The sequence below is a fragment of the Cydia amplana genome, chromosome 15, assembly GCF_948474715.1.
Source record: "Cydia amplana chromosome 15, ilCydAmpl1.1, whole genome shotgun sequence".
NCBI classification, from domain to species: domain Eukaryota; kingdom Metazoa; phylum Arthropoda; class Insecta; order Lepidoptera; family Tortricidae; genus Cydia; species Cydia amplana.
The window spans coordinates 12,809,535-12,818,406 of record NC_086083.1 but is presented as its reverse complement, the minus strand read 5'-3'; the positions used below and the strand labels follow the sequence as shown (position 1 = coordinate 12,818,406).

The window sequence follows — 8,872 nt, the reverse complement described above, 5'->3', positions numbered from 1 at the left end:
GTGTTCGATATTAAGTTTTCTAAATAGGATCGAAAAGTAATCATTAAATACTTCATACAAAGTATTGTTGTTAACTTAGAATCAACTGCCGGCCTAGCCAAGGTTACAATCGCTATCGTTTCGATAACGAAAAGCATTATGTCTCTCTATCACTCTTCCATATTAGTGCGACAGTGACAGTTGCGTTTCGATCGCTACGGAGCGTAAGCGATCGGCATCTTGGCTACGCGGCCTGGTCTTTCTCGGCTTATTTAGTAAGTAAGTACATAGTTGTGTTCGATATTAACAAGTTTCTAAATAGGACCGAAAAGTAATAATTAAATACTTAATACAAAGTATTGGCTCATTTAGCTTTTATATTTTCACCAGACTGAGGTTGAAACCAAAAATATTTAGTTAATTTAAATAGCTATTTAGAATACCAAATCTGAATAAAATATAGGAACAAGCACTTCCGAAAGTTCAACAAGTCACATTTAGTTTTATACAAATAGCTTGTGCAAAGTATGGATTCCAATCCAAGGTATTTTTTCTACTCTTTCAACATTACCTTCTGGATTTTACCTTAAAAGTCAAGCATTCGAAGTTCACATTCATTATATTAGCCAGGTAGAGTTTGCTGTGAGTTTATTTTTGCAGTTTGCTGGAGTAGGAAGTGTGCTCCAGCTATGATTGGGATCCTTACCTCGACTGACAGCTAGCGGTGGATATGGCTTCAGAATGAGAGATTAAAGAGAAATAATTATAAAGAAGAATAAAACTGCTTAAAATTTTCATTTAAAAACTGACAAACCTTTAGCCGATGTCGATGAATTAAGAAATTATATACAGGTGACATCTGCAGAAATATGCACCTTTTGTCCCTCAAACGGAACCAACTCTTAAGATGCTAATTAATATAATGTGTCCAACACTTAGGTATCAGCGCGGCAGACTATCCGATCATCTGTTACATTGGATCCGACCACCCGCTGCGTAAGCGAACAACTCGCGAACACGAAGCGAAGCGGCGCGGCGACCCCACGGCATTCGCGTTCGCAACGAGATCGCCCACGTAAGACACTTTTGGTATCAAAGGATTGATTCACCCCGCGCCGCATCGCTTCGCTTCGCGTTCGCGTGTTGTTCACCTGCGTAGTACGCTGCGTTAGTTGCCCGCCAAGTTTTACGTGAAGTGTGGCGTGGCCATACACTGTCACTGCCAAAAGTGCAAACTTAGCATGGTCTCAACTACTTTATATAACGAAATGGATTTTTTTCCAGTAAATTGGATGAAATTCCCGGGAATGTCCATAGTGCTTTTAAGCAGAACTCGTTCGACGCCGACAAAGTTGCAGTCAAATAAAGTTTGAGAACTGCGACTAATGATGTATGTCACAGACTTGTTTCGTTTGCTAGCAAAACACTACAGGGGGTTTGCGTTGGTATGTTTATTTGAAAGCTAAAACTAAAATAAGTATAGGTACGTAACTAGTGAGGATCAAAATATTCGTAACATTCAGTAACTAATAAAGTAAGGTTTTCCACTATATATTTTTAAACGTCATGGAAACGTTTTTTTTAATGGAAACTGCATGAAATGACAAAAAATGTTAGACCTACCTAAGTACGTCAAGATCTCAAAAATATACAAGTACTTATTCATTTTTGTTGCTTGCGTCTGGACGCTGCTAAGCGTCACTTTCTACATTTTACTGAACACTTGCACTGGGGTCACTGGGCGGTACGATGTGTATTTATCCACTTATCATCTTACCAGAATTTTGATCAATTGCGTTGTCTTGATACTCCCAACGGTAATGCCTAAATTGCTGTAATTTTATTCTTTCTAATTTGGAAATTATAGATAACTAAACACTTCCGTGTATCAGCAATAAAATTCATAATATAAAAAATACCCTGACCTGGTGACAGTAGCAACAGCAAAAACAGTCCCCAAACGTTTATATTCGCAATCCTCTTACCGCGCTCGTTTAAGACTCGTTATTCAAAGCCTCGATTCGGAATGATTCCAATTACAGAGTCATCACCATTGGCCGCCATTTTTTTACGAATATAATTAAAAATTTTGCTGACACCTTGGGCGTTAAGGCTATTATATTTTGATGACGGCCTCTCGGTTCGATAGGGCGGTAGAATTTAGGGATGGAAGTGATTATTATTATAATTTCAGTAGAGGCTCATATTTAGTGACTAGGTGACGCGGACTCTTACGTCACAGTCAAATAGTACCTACCTAAATAATATGATACTTTCTGAATATTATTGTTTTGCTGATAGTTTTAAATTAAGCTGAACGGGAAGAAAAAAAACATAATTTTCCTGACCTATTTTCTGCCTGCCTATTATGGATAGCTTTATCCATCTTTATCCACGTGATAAAATAACTGTCACTGTTTAACACAGTGGGAAAGAAAGTGACGGACACCGTTTTATCACGCTGTCACGTAGACAAGAACGACCATCATATCCGTACTGAACTACATTATAAAATTTTATACTCCTTTCTACTCCGCCAGGATCATTTTCAAGATTTCACGTAAGTACCTTTCTTATAAAAATATAAGTTTGGAACCTTATTTTAAAAACAAAGATTTATATTTTAATTCTAACTAAACAAGTTTTAAAAATGTATGTACCTACCTACTTAAATATTAAGTAAATAAACTTTAATTAACTTATTTGATAAATAATAATAAAATATTTCTTAGTTGTAAAAGATTTTTTAATGGTTGTATTTTTTTTGGATTAAAATGAAACAAACGATTGATTTATAAAAAAAAAGAAACACTATAAACAATTTATTAATTCATTATCAATTACACATTAACAGTGCTGGAACTTATTTGGCTATTTAATTCCTTAGCATCAGCCACCTTTTCCTGGCAGTTACCCTCAGTGTTCCACCACTGGGTGAAGTTCCTAAGTTCAGAAGGCTGATGGGGGTCGTTCAGCATTTCGCAGAGCCGGCAGAGGTGTGACCCCAGGGAGTTGGCTTTGTAGGTGTAGTTACGATGCCACCTGTAAACAAACTTATGGACTGGGCTTTTTTTTTGTTGTCCCCTACACTTTTTTTTCAAATTTGGGATTTTTTATGTTATTTCTAATCAGAATCACGAGCCCTGTCTATCCTAATAGGAGAAAAAAAGTGTCCCAAAATTTCCATACATTTTTCGATCTTTCCATTGCGCGACCGCCATACAAAGTCTATAAAAAATGGTGACGTAATGGAAACAAAAACCTTAGGACACTTTTTTTCTCCTATTAGGATAGAAAGAGCTCGTGATTCTGAATAGAAATAACATAAAAAAATCCCAAATTAGAAAAAAAGTGAGAAGTGGACAACAAAAAAAAAACGCCCTGGTGTAAGGGTAAGTGATAGGTACACTTACCTGTCTTACCTACATACGGAAGTTAGGATACGACATATCGAGTTACATACTACTTAGGTACTTAGGTAGTATACGTCAAATCATTTGATATTTTACCAGTCAGTCATTATTTCACAGAAGTTTGTAGGTATCTGGAGTGCCTTAGGGTTCATTTAGACGGCGCGCGAACTCGTATACGATTTTAGTTACATTGCGGACCATTGAGGTTACATCAATTCAGCCGACCGATCAAATAACGCAATGTAATGAAACTCGCATGCGAGTTCTCGCACCATCTAACTGAGCGCTAAGACCGCTTATATACGTCCGTTGTTTTCATCGGACAATTGTCTGTGTTAGGCAACGATGGTCTTGTGTTCCTGGGTGTAGCTGTCGGTAGCTATATACAAAAATGGACGCAGTCGCAACAAGATTCGCTGTTATTAAGGTAATTTTACGGTTTAACTCACGTGTTCCACCTCCACCGGTAGTGCAAGACCTCAACCGGTTATCTCAGGTTACTAGAACGGTCCAGGTCCAGGTGGCGGCGTACGACACTTCCTTTTCTATATAAAGCGTGATAATTCGTCATTCATCGTAGAAAACGAAGTGTCGGACGCTTTGATCAGGTCCCGGACCGTTCTAGCGTGTCATCCTTATTGTTTAACTTACCCGAAATATGCGTAATAAGTGGCCGGGTCTTTACTGATCTCAATCATCATCGATGCTAACGCCGCTGGGGTCATTTTATTCGCATCAATATACGAGTCTGGTGGCAAAAACCTGAAAGCAAAAGATAGAAGACATAGTAGTACTATAAACTTAGTGGCATATATACCTAATGGAAGACATCTTAAACAGTCACTTACAGGCAATTGAGCTCTCGGTTAAACTGGGGCAATATTTCATATTTAATACGTATAACTTCCGAGTCGAAACCTAGAGGTTGGCTTATTTTAGAATATTGAAAACATCACACAATTAAGCATAAATACTTGGTTGATAATCACAAGATAGGTGCAAAATCGTGTCAACTCACCTAGAATAATCAGCACCTCCATAAACTATAGGTACAGTATAATAATTCAACGCATTCAACACTTTTTCCGTTACATAATCCTCATCTAGCGAGTTCTCAAATGCCAGATAAAAGTAATACTCCGTCTGTAACATCTGCAAACAGGTATTCAAATCATCCTTAGGACAAGCATGTTTACCGCACAGACCATAAATGTCTATTGTGAAATTATACATTTCCAGATATTTATTCAAGTCGGATGCAAGATTTTCCCTTTTGCTTTTTGTTTTGCAATGCGATACAAACCAAGCGGCCAGCTTTGTTTTTCTCTTTAGCTTCGATTTTATATGCTGCGAGAGAGTGTAAGAATTTTCAAGCCACTGCATCTTCAACTGAGGCCCAGCAATTGTACCGTTTTTGAAGTAGATATTGAAAAATGGTTGGGGAATTGTTGAGTCAAGTCTATAGCTCCAAGTCCAGTTGTAGTAGTTGTTGTACAAAGGTTCACAGACAGGGAACAGACCGGCTGGCTCCGAAGCAGTGAATATGTACTTCTGATGCAATGCTCTGATGTTCGGATGATAATCCCAATTGTTTTCAACGTCGAATAATATAGCGTCAAAATATCTAGGATCTTGCAGAAGGCCTTTATCGTTTGTCATAAAACAATTATAAACAGGGCAGTCATTGTCCAAAAATGGCCTCTGTCCGTTAATAAAGTCAGGATTTGAGTAGTGAGTCATAGCTTGCGTCCACTTTAAAATATACCTTAAATCTGCTGGTAATCTAAGCGGTTGCTCAAAGGTTTTATCAAAGACTGTATACTGATATTTGCTCTTACTTTTCTCAGTAATCTTTTTAATTTCTCTCATTATCTTCTTGTAACTGCCGGGAGGTCTGACGATGTATTCAATTTCGATTACTTTCTGCTGTGTGCGTAGAAGTTTAAGGAAATGTATGAGAAGCGCTGCATAGGCGGCAAATAATACGGCTTTCAGTATTTGAGACATGTTCGAGACGCGAGTGTCAGACTGCGTGTGATCTCTTTAACGACTGTTGTTTACAAATTACTTATGTTGCGTGATTGTGGGATGAATGCGGAATGTATGACGTTAAATGATCAGCTTTACGTGGAAAGGTTGAATACTTAGTATTTGTTTCTTTCTACTGTTTCTCCTGTAAATAAGTAGGTTCGCAGCCAGCAAAAATATCCGAGATCAGCCAACAAAAGAAGACAAAGTTTAAACTGGTTTTAATCTTTAAACCAAAAGTTTATTTAGGCATACTTAGCGCTAACTAGGTTGACTAAACTATTTATACAAGCAAGTAGGTATTTTTATGGGATTAAATATAAATGTATAAAAATTTTAAAAAGCAAGTACACGACAAAATATAAACAACCTATACATATACCTACGTCACTGCGGAAGGAAACTAAACACAATTGACTTTGCAACAAAGTCCATTTTCCATAGCTCATGTCACAGAAATAGTAGGTATTTAGGAGGATTTGCATAGCGTTCGCCGAGAGGAGCGCACGAGCGCGCGGGAGCGTACGCGATTCTAACCTAAAAAAGTATAACACATTTCGCCGCAGTATGGTTTTACGTCCTTATTCGACACGCGTTCGTCCGAACAAAGAGATTTTCATATTTAATTTTCTGTTTAGTATAATTGCCGACATATTTCGCTCTGTGTAGTTTTTGTACTATTTGCATACGTGAGTTTTACCGGGAAATTATACAGCACTGTGCGGCGTTTGTTGAAATTGAAATTTATTTTAATTCTCTTTACGTTTTTTGGTGTACATATTAGAATTACTGTGGTATTTGATGATAAACTATGTACTTAGTTTTCTAGAAAAAATCAAGTGCATATTAATTTTGCTTTGTGTATCTTGTAGGAAGGAAGTTATAGAAAACAAATAACTCTCTTATTGGAGCTATATTTTTAACTATATTTAGAAAACTGGCTCCAACTTTCTCTCCCCTATTCAATTTCAAATTAATTATTTATTAATTACCCACTAAAGATGTCTAGATAGAATTATAGCAAAAACCGCAGACTAAATTAGTTTTTAACAAGCAGAAACGTCTGCGAACGATGATTTTAAGCTTAGAATAAATACATTTGGAAAAAGTGGTAAAATTTCTGCTTTGGGTGTGACTTGAACTCACGGCCTATGGGTCCACTTTTAAATGTATTCTAAGAAAAAAGCAGACTAATCCAAAATATTCGGATTTGTTTTAATGTTTCTTAAAGCTTCCCTACAAGATTAGGTTAAGACCTACGTAAAAGTTGCGCAATAGAATTTGGTTCCATTTAGTTTGATCATACCTCATCTATCTTAATTCGAAAATTCAAGTTAATATATGTATAGCGGAATATTTATAAATTGCTAATTTGTGTACTCTGTCCTTAATTCGAAATAAATGAAGCTAGAAATTGACATATAAATAGCACAAAAAAGCGATAAGATACCGATTGTTCATTGTAAAAGCGATCTAATGCCGTACGAAATAACTATTAAAATTACACAACAAATAGTTAAAGCGTTGAAAGGTCGATATTGTCGATATTGAATATGAAATGCAATAAACTGACAATTCAGAGTGAAAAATTAATAGCCGTATGATTTAATGCACTTACTTTAGTGCACTTCAATAAAATTTATCAAGGCTTAAATTGCATTTTATGGATTTACATGACTATTATTAATAGGTATCTTTTCTAAAATTTAGTTTGTTGGTTCTTTTTCGCCTGTTGAGGCATTACTTCCTCTATATTTTTTTCTATGATAAGTTATCTATGAATTAGCTATATTTAATGGCATTTAGTGTAAAATATAGTTCGGAAAGATATTCGGAAGTTAAAATAAAATAATGGCATTTACAGTCTATGTGAATAAATTATGTATGTACCTACCTACTTATGTATAGGTAATTTTTATCAAAATAGTTTAAATAGCTCTCTGTTTAACTATTCTAACATAACCGGCACAACTCCATTCATGTCAAAATATATTCAGAACGGGCTCTCAGTACATTGTAATGTAAAACCGGTACGGTATGCAAAACAGGAGCCCGAACCGACATCGTCAGCAGCTGTTGACATGCCAGTGTCTAAAGATGTTGACCGTACTTAGGTATAGAGTGTAGTAGGTACCCTAGATTGGGCTGAGGTATAAGTAGACACCTACAGCCATATTCGAACTTTAAGATACGTCAAATATTAGATATCGAAATCATATGGTTCGGATATGTCAGTGTCAAACAAGTGTCAAAAACGACGTTTTTGTTTGAAGAAACGTCTATATTTGACGTATTTTAAAGTTCGAATGTGGCAGCTATTTAATTCATAGGTAACATTATTTTTAGAGCGACGTATCGAACTTCATTCACAGAAATCTGGGATCACTTCGGTCTTGTAAGTCTCTTGTTTAGAGCGAAGAATTCAAAAGCCATGGAATTATTTTATATATTAAGTAAAGGATTACTTAAGGTATTGGAGTAGTACATCAAAGGTGCTCTTACATTTTTTTTATAATTTCTTCAATAAAAATATATATCCGTAACACAGAATTCATTAAATTGACGGCTGAAAAGCGCTGAGAAAGAAAATCAACTGGAACGTTCTTCTCATCGCTTACAAATAATTATCCTCAGGCAAACCAATTTATATCCGAAGTAAGACCCGTATGAAAGTTATGGATCTTATAAAAATGTAAATCTTTCGGTTTTTTCATTTTCAATCATTTAATTTCATTCTAATGTTATACTTACACGTAGTTTATTTTTCAATTGACCAAGCGAAACGAAAATCTCCGCTTCAGCTTAAAAAAAATCTTTTTTGTCGTTTCAATCCTTGGGAATTATTCAAAATGACGGAGTCATGGAGGTTCGCGAGTTCTACACCTCACAAAGCTAACTAGAGATCTTAGTGCTATAGACTGATGATAGCGTTCTGTCCGCACAAGATTAAAGAACACTTAGTTTAAAGCTTCCATATTTACTTATTACATCTATCCCCGTCGCGGGTCGCGGGTCGAACCCCGGCTCGTACCAATGAGTTTTTCGGAACTTATGTACGAAATATCATTTGATATTTTCCAGTCGCTTTTCGGTGAAGGAAGACATCGAGAGGAAACCGGACTAATCCCAATACGGGCCTAGTTTACCCTCTGGGTTGAAAGGTCAGATGGCAGTCGCTTTCGTAAAAACTAGTGCCCACGCCAATTACTGGGATTAGTTGCCAAGCGGACCCCAGGCTCCCATGAGCCGTGGCAAAATGCCGGGACAACGCGAGGAAGATGATGACTTACTTACATCTATCTATCTATCTAACTTAAAAGCTGAATCGTCTATTCCCTCTAATGAATTATGTGTGAGTATTTAGATCATAACTACACACGCAGTAAAACAAGACTTGTCTTTTCTCAGCTCTCCTGTTCGCCTTTGCTTGAAAAGCTTTCAGAATGATACGG

General features: G+C 36.5%; 1 protein-coding gene across 1 annotated transcript; it reads right to left on the bottom strand.

Moving 5' to 3' along the window:
- Positions 1-2,819: 2,819 nt before the first annotated feature.
- Positions 2,820-5,545, bottom strand: LOC134654824 (alpha-(1,3)-fucosyltransferase C-like). Its single transcript, XM_063510295.1, has 3 exons — positions 4,411-5,545; positions 4,044-4,154; positions 2,820-3,021 (listed from the first exon to the last, which is right to left on the bottom strand). Exons 1-3 carry the CDS (start codon positions 5,397-5,399, stop codon positions 2,820-2,822), a joined length of 1,302 nt encoding a protein of 433 aa, XP_063366365.1. The 5' UTR covers positions 5,400-5,545.
- Between the last annotated feature and the right edge of the window lie 3,327 nt (positions 5,546-8,872).

Coding starts and splice junctions, on each gene's coding strand:
- LOC134654824 (XM_063510295.1), bottom strand. CDS start 5,399: ATGTCTCAAATACTGAAAGCCGTATTATTTGCCGCCTATGCAGCGCTT. Junction 4,155..4,410: donor GGAGGTGCTGATTATTCTAG/GTGAGTTGACAC, acceptor TTTTGCTTTCAG/GTTTTTGCCACCAGACTCGT. Junction 3,022..4,043: donor ACTTATTACGCATATTTCGG/GTAAGTTAAACA, acceptor GTTTGTTTACAG/GTGGCATCGTAACTACACCT.